The sequence below is a fragment of the Gavia stellata genome, chromosome 25 (assembly GCF_030936135.1).
Source record: "Gavia stellata isolate bGavSte3 chromosome 25, bGavSte3.hap2, whole genome shotgun sequence".
In the NCBI taxonomy this organism is placed as follows: domain Eukaryota; kingdom Metazoa; phylum Chordata; class Aves; order Gaviiformes; family Gaviidae; genus Gavia; species Gavia stellata.
The window spans coordinates 9,620,640-9,633,681 of NC_082618.1; the positions used below are offsets into that span (position 1 = coordinate 9,620,640).

At 38.8% G+C, this 13,042-nt stretch overlaps 1 protein-coding gene across 2 annotated transcripts in view; it reads left to right on the top strand.

Moving 5' to 3' along the window:
• VMP1 (vacuole membrane protein 1) overlaps positions 1–13,042 on the top strand; it is a 68,810-nt gene that overhangs the window by 33,509 nt on the left and 22,259 nt on the right. For both annotated transcript variants that reach the window (XM_059829208.1, XM_059829209.1), the window contains one exon: positions 376–507. In XM_059829208.1, coding sequence (XP_059685191.1) covers positions 376–507 — 132 coding nt within the window. The remainder of the gene's footprint in view (positions 1–375; positions 508–13,042) is intronic.

The window sequence follows — 13,042 nt, forward strand, 5'->3', positions numbered from 1 at the left end:
GCGCAGCTGGCCACCGGCTGCGGAGCTCTGCCGGAGCTGGGCAACGTGCCACTCTGCAGGGCCCCAGAGATGCACAGATCGTGTCGGTTTGACCTCGCAGACCACAGCCTGGGAGCCACTGACTTGCAGTGTGATGTAGTCTGCACTGAGAGAAGCTGAATTTTGCTCAACGAGGAAAGGGGGAAAGTGGGGTTTCAAAGGAACAGCATTGTGCTTTAAATCATGAGAAATCTGACCTGGTGGATAAAAGCAAACTTCTCAAAGCAGCTGGTCTCATCAGTTCTAATAATTTGAAATGTCCACAGGACTGTGCATGTCACATGTTTCCTATTTAAGAGTAAACACAAAAATAAATCAGAATTATTCTTTTCCCAGGGTGCTGGCACAGCCATTGGAGAGCTGCCTCCATATTTTATGGCGAGGGCGGCCCGACTCTCTGGTGCTGAACCTGATGATGAAGAGTACCAGGAATTTGAGGAGATGCTGGAACATGCAGAGACTGCACAAGTAAGAACAGTGCAAAATAACAGAATTAATAAAACACAGAACAACTAGATGGAGTAAATAACCACTCCAATGAAATGGGAATGGGCCAAAAATCAGTTGGTGTGAGCTCACAAGGGACTTCCCAGGGATGGAAAAAGAGCCTCCACCGGGTAGAGGAGCCTCCACCGGATAGAGATACCTCTGGTGATGGGAGGACAAGAATGTAGCTTGTTGAAGCACATACAATAGCGCAGTGAAAGTATTTGCTACAAATACTGTGTTTATTTAGACTTCCAAGAACAGCACAATATAGGTAGGGAGAAAATGGGCTAACAAACCAGCAATAGAGGAGGTGCTATTCCATAATCATGGTTGTTATAACTGCATTTAAAGCCTCCCTGGGCCAGGAGATGATTTTCAGTCAGCTCATCCCCTTCAGATGACATTTGCCTGCCTTGCCACTAACACCCTCAGGGGCCAGTGCATGACCCATTCAACAGCCCAAGGAAACATATTTTTCCTGATGTGAAAATGCAACCAAACTGCTCTGAATCCCTTTTTGTTGCTTTTGTCTTTTGTTTTCTTGACGGATTAAATACTGCTAGTGTTACAGCATAGTTTGCAACTGATGCTGTACATCAGTCAGGTATTATTGTAGATAATTTTTCATTCAGGTCAGGAGTTTGCATCTTCTTCTCAAGTTATTGATAGTGTCTTAGAAGAAATTAAACATTTTTTCCCTCAAACTACTTGCCACTGAATTTCTCTTCTGTATTTTTCCTTCTTATCCTGTTTTGTCTCCCACCAAGTTGAAACAGGTCATGAGACTCTTACTAAAAAACCAGCAGATGCCATTTACCATGCAGTGCTGTCTTTAAACTGTTCTGCTAGGGTATACCAAAGTATTAAAATACTTTTACTTCTTTCTGCCTCTTTTCAAAAAAAGGATGAAGTTTTCCATGAAAGAAAGTGATTTGTCTGGAAATACCGAGTGCAATCTAGTAATTCTAACAGTAAACCCTGTGTTTCCTGAGAGCCTCCCCCTGCTAGAAAGTTCCAAAGGGTTTTCTGCTATTGTAAATAGTAAATTCTTTTATTTCTTTAAAGATGTAGTTCGGGGGAAAAAAAAACAACCCTGCTTTGGTCTTTACTCTATCGTTCATCTTTGCTTTGCAAAGTAATCCCTAACTGTATAAAAATCAAGTCATGGTAAAAAAAAAAACCCAAACGAAACCAGTCAAATACATGACTCGAGCTGAAATGCGCTCTCTGTTTACTGAAACTCTCCCAGCAAATTATATGCGTGTACAGTTGTGGGAGCAGCCGGAGTTGGTTTCCAGAACGTGCAGTAAGATTCTTGGGCGGAAAAGTTTTGCTAGAGAGCATTTTGTCACGACAGGCCAAAATATAGCTAGCTGTATTGACTGCCTGTAGTAAATGAATGGTGTTGTGTAATTAATTAAGAAAAATGATGGTGTTATTTACCAGTACTTTTGATTTTATTTTCTTGGCAATTGAATTTGGATTGAAATGTGTTTTCTGGATGGATGGCCAGGAACAACAAAAAAAATCTTTTTAAACTTCACTCGTGGTTTGGTTTCTATGAAACTCTTAACATGAGGCTTTGACAATCCGATTAAATTGTATTGCGCTCATAAAACTGACAGTTCAGTTTTTTCCATTTGCTAATATGACTTCCTTTTTGCTTTTGGCTTCAATCATGTTTTTGCTAGATGTCTGTGGGAGACAGGCCTGCCTTTTCCTATGACCTTGAGTAAATTCCAGTCTTCAGCATAGCTTATCACTATTTGTTCTGTAATTGCTATTCATGAGCAGTTATGATGTCTATTTTTAAATTGCTCAATAACAATTTTTATTACCTGCATCAGCTTCTCCTACTCTCCCAAGTTGAAGTCTTACGCTTAAGAAAACACGGGGGATGTGACAAGTGTCTTATGTCATGGAGACTACTACAAATGTTTGACGTCAAATGACAAGAGCCTTCTTTCAGTATAAAGGTCTCGCTTCATCCTGCCTTTTTGAAAGGCGTGAAAATGGGTGCGATAAATTTTGAAGAATAGCTTCCCCCTCTACTTCTGCTGAGCTGCTATATGCCTACAAGGCAAAGCCAAATGGCCTGACGTTTTTGCCTGCGTGTGTTTTGTTTAGAAAGCTTGTCCCTGCTATTTCTCAAAAACAATGGTAATTTTGAGAAACAGATGAGGATCTTCTATGGTGAGAGTAGACCATGAATATAACATCCAGCCTGAAGGATCTGTGAGGGGGAATGTGCTTGCTAGCTTGGCACTTTAAAAAAACAACAACAGAAAAGGAACCTAAAAGGATTAAACAGTGTAAAGGTTTAGTGCCCCATTCAAAGTTACACAGAGTAAAATACGATTCACTTTAAGGAGTCTGTTGATGGATTTTCTGTTATGAATCACAGATCTAAGTGACCTGTCTCCTTGAGCTAGGTTTTGAGAAAACTCATTAGCCTGCGGACAATGTGTAAGTCTGCCTTGTACTTTCCATCAGCATGCTTCAGAAAAAGCCCCTCATTTTAAAGGAACACTCACTTCTTCTTTCTGTGCGTCCCTGTGTGTGCACACCAGTGAGCTAGTCCCAGTTACATAAAGGGAGTGTCAGAGCTTCTCTTGCCTCGTGGCCGCTCTTGTTAAAATCGAGCGGCTTTGCCCCGGAGAAGCAGTGTGGTTTACAAGCAGGGCTCTTTTTTCTCAGAGCTCCACACAATGCAGAGCCCAGCATGCTATAGGAACAGAGCAACTCGCTCTGGTTTGTTAACACTTAAGGCAGTTTGAAAAATTACGAATGTTTGAAACGGTATCTCAGTTGCTGTTAACTCTCTTCCAGTCGAATTCCAGAGCAAAGGAGTTTTATCGGAGCTCCCCTTTTAGCCATGGGGAGTATCTCCAGTGCAGCCGTTCAAACCAACCTCTCAATTATAGGGGAAGTGAATCTACTACTTAGTGCTGGGGCAGCACATTGGTAATAATACAGTGCAAGCATACTTTTGTACAGTTTCATGTCTACACACACATGTGCAGGGACTCTCTTTTGCCAGTTTAACAGTTGCTGATTGTTAAGTATTCTCATCTTTTCTTTGTCATGCTGAAACACTTAAAGCTGATGGAGGTTTCTGGTGAAAATGAAGCTTTTAATGCCAGCTTCCCTCAAGGTACTTTGTGATAACATGTAATGCGTGGGCCTTTGCTGTATCATGGTACTCCTTGCTAAGAGGAGAAAGTACTAATATCTTTGCTGCATATCTAATCCTTAATGACTGTAAGTGTTTGGATTCATTAAGTGGCATATTTTTAAGAACTAATGATTTACACATCGGGCTTTGCTTCTGTGCAGCGTTGCTGCAGCCAAATTTCCATGTAAAAATATTTTCTAGTTGCCTATGTTACTATCAGGCACTGCTGTTTGTTTACTTTCCATACTGTGTCCTGCCTCTGAAAGAATACAAACTTGAAAAAGGGTTAAACCCATAGAAATGCTGAGATGCAGCAGGACTCGTTTGTAAATGATTGAGTGCCATCTGCACGCTGAGTGTCAGTTGTTGCTGGGACCTGTTTTTGACTCCACTGAACCTTTACTGGTTGTGGTTTGTCTGGCCATCACATGACTTCTCTGAAAATTCCCCCTCCCCTCCATTTCCAGTAAACTGTTTGAACAGGAGTGACTCAGACTGAAACCAGCTTCCCTGTAACCACAGGGCTTGTTAAAGAATTTGTCAACGTGGACTCAAGAGGGTTTGTATTAAACTAAGCTGCAACTGCTTCGGTTTGCATTGCGTCAGGAGTTCCACCGAACAACTTCCTGCTCGGAGAGTCGGCTTCTTGTCTGCAAGGAGTTAAACTGATGAACTTCTGCGATAGTGACAGAGAGACACATGTTAAACCCATCTTTCTAGCATTTCTGAAAGCTCTGGTGCTGTGAGCTGGATTGCTTTTCCACATCTTCATGTGGGGTTTCTCTTTGCAGAAGCAGAACAAAGTACGCTGCCACACCCAGCCATGGTTACTTGGAGAACCCAGCACTGTGTTCTGACACGACACTGTGACTTAATTCAAATGGAATGATCAGGTTCAACTAATAAGCAAAATGTTACTTAATTAGCAGTGTAAAAGATGGCCAAATTAAAAATGGATCTCTCCCATCATTAAACTAGCAGCTAGTATCTGGTAAGTTCCTGCTTGAAAAGGATTCCCTGGCTGCTGGTTTGTTTAATCAAAAGGTTTTAAGGGTATTCGGTACAAGAAAAAAGAAGTTAAAGCAGACCACAAGCAGGTTTTTATAAAGCAGTTATCATAAAAATGGAAGTGGTAGAGTCACATACCATAACTGCAAAACCTTGACTTCTTTTTTTTTTTCTTTCCCAGAAATAACTTGTTTAAACCCAACATCAAATTCTGTTCATAATTCCTCTTGCTCAGTCTTCCAGTCACCCCCTTTCCTCATCAGCTTCCTCTCTTTATTAATTGTGCCGTACAAGAAAGAGATTGCAGTGCTTGGTCTCGGCTGCCTGGTGGGTGGCCGCCAGGAGGCTTGTCTTCACACACTGCGCTCCCGAAGTTTGATGCCTGCATTTGTGAAAATACGTAGGGGAGGTATCTTACCGCTTTTACCTTGGCCCATAATTAAAAGGAAATTCAAAGCTAATCAAACCCTGAAGCTTCACTTTAGAAACTTCCTATGAATGCTACAGCTTGAGAGTGAGATGGCAAACTGATAGTGAACTAACAGTGTGGTGATTTTTTTTTTTTTTTCACAGACAATATAATAAGCAGTGAATATACTAAGTATCAGCTTAGTTTTCAATTGTTCTCCAAAATTAGTGAGTTGAAATAAGCTTTGCAATGAGTCAGTGAAAGCTTAAATACGGGAACTTGTTATGGAGGACTTCTGAGAAAAGAGGTAGCAAAGAGTTAATACAGGCAGAGGGTAGACAATAGGAGCTATGAGTAACAAATGTGTAAGCCACCTCCTTGCTGGATTTCTTTGGACACTGGCAAGAGAATAGGGCAGTCTTGTGCCTGCATTGTTCTATTCATTTGCACACCTGCTTACAGATAAGGAAAAAACAGCAATGAGCATTACATTACCTTTGCTAATGGTAATCTAGAGATGACTTTTTCACATTCTTCTTTGAACAGATCTTTGATAACACGCATCTGTTCCCTAAAACTCCTATACATGCCCTTCTGTCATTTTACTGTTTAGTATGGAAGTACATAAATCAGAAATTATCGAGCCACTGAAGAAATCTGGATTACTTTGCAATCTTTTCACTCAATATTAGGCTATTAGCTCAGAGGAATTTTTTCAATAACAAATCTCTTGCTTCACAACAGAAATGAACCTTTTCAGAGAGGATGTCCCCAAGTTTACTGGAAACCTTGCAAGCTGCATTTGCACTGTAGTTGTGGAGAAGCAGTTAGTTGAACTGTGCCATAGGATTTGCATGCCCTGGTCTGTGTGTGTCAGGAATGCTCAACACAAGTTTCTAAGGGAACAATTTGGTCCTAAATATTTGATATTTCACTCCCCAATATTCTGAGAAAGACCAATAAACGATGAAAAGTTTGGGTCAGAGAAGCTGCTTCAAAAACAGTTTTTTCAGGGAGAGCCTTTAATAACTGATGGAAATTAATTATGGTATCATAATCAAGAAAATGGCTACTTTTTTTTTCCCCTTGCTCCAGACACTGTTTAAATATCTGTGTTGTACAAGAGTCTGGTATGCAGACCACTTCTCTAAGCTGTCTGGGAACCTCTGCTACTTCCCAGGGAGAACAAGCGAGAGGTATGCTTAGCATTGCACATCTGCGGGCTAGGCTGAGTAGGAAGACTTATGTGTGCAAAAGGATTTGTCAGCTGTGTAAGAATTTGCTCACTTTTATCCTACAAGTGATTTTTTATTTATTTTTTTTTTCCCCCTGTGTATGGGTTTGCTTCCTTAACTTATTTTTAAGTTCTCTGTGGAGGAACAGTGGTGGTTTTTTTTTTTTCCATGCTGGTGACTTTGGCTCTGATTTGTCAGAGATTGAAAAGGTCAGTCTATTTGTCTGGTTATCAAAAATTACCTCCTTTCTTGATGATGGTGGTTGTAGCAAAGCAATAACTTGCTTCATTCCAGCAATCATGAGCCCTTCCTTACAATGTCTGGATCTTAAACCGCCCCAAAATAGGACTTGATAATTTGTAATCGATTTAAAAAAAAAAAAAAAAAAAAAATTTGACAGCATCCTGGAACTGCCTGTCACGCCACTATAACTAGATTGGCAGACCTGTGGCCACAATAACTAATTGCAATTGTAGCTTTGAGATAAATGAGCACTCACTGTGCAGCTGCAGTGGTATTTTAGGCAGCCAGCACGTTGGTGGAGGCAATGCCCATGCGCTTTCCACTGCAGAAGCAAAGGCTGCAGAGGTCAATGGCTGATGTGTGGGAACCAGAGTGATAGGATATTCTTTTGCTTCATTCTTCTCTCTGTAGGTGGCTGCTAGTATCTCATTATGGAATCACAGAAAAATTCATCTTGAAAGGGACCTGAGGCAGTTTCTAGTCCAACATTTTGCTCAGAGCAGTGTCATCTATGAGATCAGCTCAGGTTCCCCAGGGCGTTGTCAAGTCTGGTCTTGAAACCCTCCAAGACTGGAGACTGCACAGCCGCGCTGGGTAATCACTTCCAACGTTGGACTCTCCTAACAGCCAAAGTGACAATTCTCTTCCATGAAGTAGATTGCAGGATCTGCTCACTGCCGGATCTCCTACAAGATGTGCCTAGAAAGTAGTTCTTTAGCAAGCAAAGAAATAGTAAATTTTATTACATGCTTTCGTGCATCACTGTAAAATTGCAAGTGTCAAAGGGCACATGTTGCTTCATGCTACTGCACAGACCTGAATTGAGGAGTTAGAGCATAGAGGTGGCAGGGGATGTGTTTAAAAGGGCTACTGCTCTATAGGACCGATCTGATAAGACTGAAGGGACATGCTCCTTCCTCTTCCTTCCGACTGTTTCCTTTAATTGTCTCTTATTCTTTACAAAAGAATAAAGAGAATAAAGAATTTCTTTATTCTTACAGCGTGAAGCAAAAGGACTTTTTATGTAGAAGTCTGAGAGCTTCAGTTCTAGTTGTGGAAAATGCTGGCATTAAGTTTGAGAGGGCCAGCTAACTTGTTGGGCTCTGTAATATGTGTTCATTTTGGTGTATCACTTCCGAACTTGAGCTTTCAGTCTAAAAGCTTGAAACTAAAGCTCCTGAAATGGAGTTTATTATGAAGAAGCATTTGCTGGTTCTTCTCCCAAGAACTAGGGGAGAGGGAGAAGTGAGGGCAATGAAATGTTCTTACAGTTAGTTAATGAAATGAAGAAAATACCTACAAGTTCCTAATGCTAATAGTCTGTTTAAGCCAGAGCTGATTGACTTCTTTCCTACTCATGTTAATGGGAGGTCTTATTTACCGTATAATGGATCCATTACTCGGAAGTGTCACGCTTTTACTCCAAGACAGGTTAAAATTAAGTGATCAGAGAAAGAAAAGCTTGCTGTTGGAATGAACACTTTGCTCTGGTACACTCTGCTCCTGTATGACTTCTAAAGGATTCAACTCTGCACAATGCTCTATCTATGGCTTCTTACGGCTTTCTTTTCTGACAGCAGTTTTAAAATCTGATTATGAGGCTAATAGGTTTAACTGTACTTTCTATGGAAAAAGGTCAATTTTTCTGACACAAGAACTAATTGTAGTTACTCATATTTCTGAGTTTACAAAGTCCCGAACATAAGCGTCTTTCTGATTATCTTTGTAGATTGCAGCATCACCCCTTAACATGCAACCAACCTCAAGAATTTGAACACAAACAGACGTGGAAGTAAATCTGTGCATTTCCCTCCACAATCTGTATTCAGTATCCTTGTCCTAGGAAAGGCTAGTAGAAGAATTCACTTGCACATTTTATTTCTTGTTGTCTTGGGATTCGTACGTATACTTACTGTATGATCCTCCTTGCTTACAAATATTCTGAGTAATGGTTTGAAATTTTACCAGTTTTAAGTCCTCAGATCTCTGACATAGTCTATTTAATAAGGTTTTGTAGGCACTGCTCTCTTGTCTTTCCACACTGCTTTGGTAAAGCCTGTGAAGTCAAAGACCCTGTTTTCCTGCTGTTCATTCTTCTTCATATTGTACTTTCTAAAACTGTGGTTTCATTTCCAGCATGGACCTATTTTTCTCTTGTAACTTTCCCATATGAATACCATATTCCTTTTCCAGAATTTAATGTCTCAGACAACCCAGACTTCGTGTTGAAGTGAAATTTATTTCCTTCCCAAGCTTAGAATTTGAGCCACTCCTTTTAATCTGGAATGTCTGTCCTATGCCTATCGCATGTAAATACCTTTCCTTTATCAAACTTCAGTGCTTCCTTAGATCTGCCACCTTCCCTTAGCTGCTTTCAGTCATCCTTGAAAAACTGTTTTAACAATTTTGTCTTTTGACAGCCCAGTTTCCAAGACAGGGCCTTTCTTTCCCAGAGTTTTGAGTGATAAGTAAGTTTAAGCCTTACCTCTCACACTCTCTTCTCTCCAGGCATCAAGATGGAAATATCCCCTTTTAGTTTGCCCCTTACTTGGCATTAAGCTAGAAGTATTTTTGAGAAACTAGAGCAGAGATCCAGGGCCACAGCCCTTTCCAGACGCGTTCAGATGTTGAAAGTCATTGCAGCTGACAGAGTGGGAGATCAGTCCCACCATGAACCACTATCAAAATATTCCTGCTTGCAATTTACTGGAACCTTACTCATGAGATCTGTTACCTTTGATGTCTTGCAGGAGAGGTATGAAATGGTTTCTTTGGTCACTGAGTAATGAACTATTTGCAGTGATAGGCAATGACTATCAACTATATCTTGATCTCTGTTCTCCTCATCTTAACTCCAGGTTACCGTGTTGATCATTAAACGTCGCTGCTGATTTACTCCTTTCTTAGGGTGGATGTATGTTGTAACCTCTCAGCCTGTAGGTAGCTCTCCGACTTCTTTAAAACTGCTCTTCTGCAGTTAATATGTTATTTCAATGAGTTAATAATTCTTCCAGTCCTCTGAAATTTTAGAATTCATTGCCTAACCACAAATGGTCATTCTCCCATAAGTTGTGTTTGATTCCATTGTGTTGTAATAGAAAGCCAGAAGAAACAAAATATTGTGCAGCTCATTTTTAACATAACTCAGATTTTTACATAAAAAGGAGCACTGTCTTTGTAGGCAGCTTTTTAAATGTTAAGGAATTTATAATTTTAATAATCTGAGGCGGTAGCTTCATACATAGTCTTCAATCTTTGGGAAAAAAAAATGTTCTCTTCAGATTATTATTTTGATAATTAAACTTTGTTCCTAGGAAGTAAATATAACTATAATAGAAATTATGCTCAAGTCTTGGAGGATTGTCCACTTCTTCCTCACATGCAAGTTACACATTCGCAGCAGGGGAGTCTGCTGGCACTAGGATGAATACACGTCTCTACAGCAACTTCAGCATTCTCCTTGTTTGTAGAGGACCATCAAGGTGCAACACGTTCACTTCAGATCTCTGTTTATGTCTTTGTATTTCTTTAATTCATTATTCTGTTTTTTTTTTTTTTATTAGAGTAGCAAATCCTGCCTAACCCCTCTCTTCCAGAAATCTATTTTGAACTTCTTAAGGCTACCCTCTGCTCGGTAATTAATATCCTGCTTGAGTGATTACATTAATACTCGCATCACTGACTTCCCCCCAATCCTACATTAAGGCCCTGTCTTTTCTTGCTAGTAGAGAATACCTGTGCTGTGAACTTCTGGTTGAATTTAGTCTCATACTTATATATTCCTTCCCTTCCTTACTGGCCTTCCTCTTTGTGCTATATCCACCAGTATTACCAATATGTTTATAAAGTGCTTGATGTATTTACAGCAGAAAAAAATTGTGATAGAAGAAAGATTTTTCTGGGTCTGAAATCATTCGAACTCTGGATCGTATCTTTCAGAGATTGACAGCTGTCATCACTGCTGCACGCAAGGAAGAGTCGGTTTGTGATAGGGAGTCATAGGTTTCTTGATGCTCCTAAAAACTGATTGCAACTTCATGTTAGAAAATAAACTGTTATATTACATAATCATTACAGGCCCATCTGTGCAGTCTTTCAAGAAAATAGCTTCTGTCAAAGGCGTACGGGTTGTTTCTGCAAGGACTGTGGGATTCAATCCGGTGCTGATCATTCAGAGCTCCTTGGGAACCATCAACTGGTTACTTGCTATAGATCCATCAGCAACCTCTGTTCTTAGAGATTAAGAAAAAAGAGGCTTCCCAATTTCACTGTGCGCAATTAATTGTGACCATTCTGTTTTCTGATAATAAGTTGATGTTATAGAAGAGTAAAAATTGATTTTTTAATTTTTTTTTCTCGAGCTTGTTAACTACATCCAGTGAAACATTCTTCAGTCAAATATGGAAGAGATTGTGCAACTTACTTTACAAAGAAGGGAGAAAGAAAAAATAGAGATTTAAATTATAAATGGAGACAAAATAAAACAGAGGGATGGGACGAAGCCTTGTAGTTAAGACGAGATTGTCCATTCACTCTTTCAAGAAGGAGGTCTTTTTTATAGGGATAAATGGTCCACGTTAAGTTATACTCAAAGCTGTACCATAATTCATTTTTAAAGGAGGAACATTAAATCTTACTTAGTAGCAAACCATGTAATTTCTCTTTACTATCCCTTTAGGTTTGGAGGTTTGGGAGGGTTTTTTGCTTTTGCAACATGTAGTAATGAAATGCTGGGATCAATAAAAAGTGCCGTTTTACTGAAGGCAGATATGAAGCAAACTTCCTCAAGCCGCCAGCTGAGACTTGTGAATCAGTATTTCGGCACTGACCTTTTTATGCCTCTTATTTCCATTCCAGTTCTTGAGATCTGATGATTAACCCAATGAAGTAATGTTTAATCATTTAACCTTCCTTTGCCTGTATTGTAGCAGTCACAGGAAATCTATTTCCAAACCAAAAAACAAATCATCTTTGAAAGGGACACAGTGAGCTAAAGTATCCTGAAATGTTATAGAGAATGAATCATATTAGCCGAGAGTCGAGTCCAGTCTAGATACTTTAATTTTGGGGGAAAATGTTTTGCCTGTAAGTAGCTGAACTTTTATGTCTTGTCTTTTTTATTTATTTTTTTTAAAGCATTAAGTTGTGAAAGTTGTTTTGCTTTTATTTCAAATGCTTAAAAAAATAGAGAAAAGATTGTTCCCTGTGCAGGCTGTATAACAGAAAAATTATATTGTGAAATAGGTAAAAGTTGTGAAACTGGTGATTGTATTCTCTGAGAAATGAAACTTTTAAGGTTTTTTTTATTGTTGCAGATGTCGCAAAGATTTGACAAACGAAATTTAAGGAAGCAACCAAACAGAAGTATTTCTGAACTTGTTTTCATTAAAGCAAATGTTGAGACTGCAAATACATAGTTTTGTTGCAACCCCAACGTGTATATTACCATGCAAATTATTCATCGCTGTGATTACATTAGATCATAGAAAATAGGGAAAAAATCGTTAATTTATCTCTTTTGACTTATTTAGAAAGTTTAAAAAAGGAAGACTGAAATTTTTAGAACTGTAGCTGTGCTTTCCACGGAGTGCTTTGTAATAGACAATGAATGTAAAAAAAAAAAAAAAAAAAAAAGGAAGAAAAATTCTGAGTAATAACTTTTAAAAAAGAAAGTTATGAATTAATACGGTGAGAAAAATTGCTCCAACATGGGGTGGTTGGTTTTTTTGAGAGACAAACTTGTTACACTTCTTTCAACACTTTCATCGTTGGTTTTATAACAAAAATTGTATGTTTTTAGCTGGAGGGAAAAAATTAGTTTTAAGGCAGCCTTGAATTTTGCAGCAATCTAGAAATGTGGGTGAGGGAAGCTTTTTTTTTAAGAAATTTGATGAAAAATGATGCACTGTGCTTACACTAAGTTAATATAGTCAATCTATATATAATTATAGTAATATTTTTTATTAAACCAGCTGTGCTGCAAGCATTAGGTTATAGGTCACTTGCTAGAGAGTTTGTTTTCAATTCCAGCTTTTGAAAATTAATACAGCAGTGTATTAGCAATGCAGTCTAAAATAATGGGTAAATATGTTAAAATTAGAATAGAAACAACTTCCACTGAAATATATCATGGATCTATTTGAATAATTGGATTGTAGTGTTTTATTTTAAAGGTACTTTACAATGAGATTTATGGAGCTGTGAAAAAAATCTTTACTGGCTTATAAAAGTGAAAATACTGTTCTAACCCCATGAGCATTGTGAAATGGTGAACAAAATAGGAACTGAAAATATCATGGTCACATTCAGCTTTGTTATAGAGTACAGGGGGAGACATCTTATGAAATTCCTACATAGGCACTACTTTTTCAGTTCACCTTTTCAAAGAACAAAATCTGTTGTTGAAAGGACGTTACTCTTCTGCTTTAGCACACGTTTTCATTT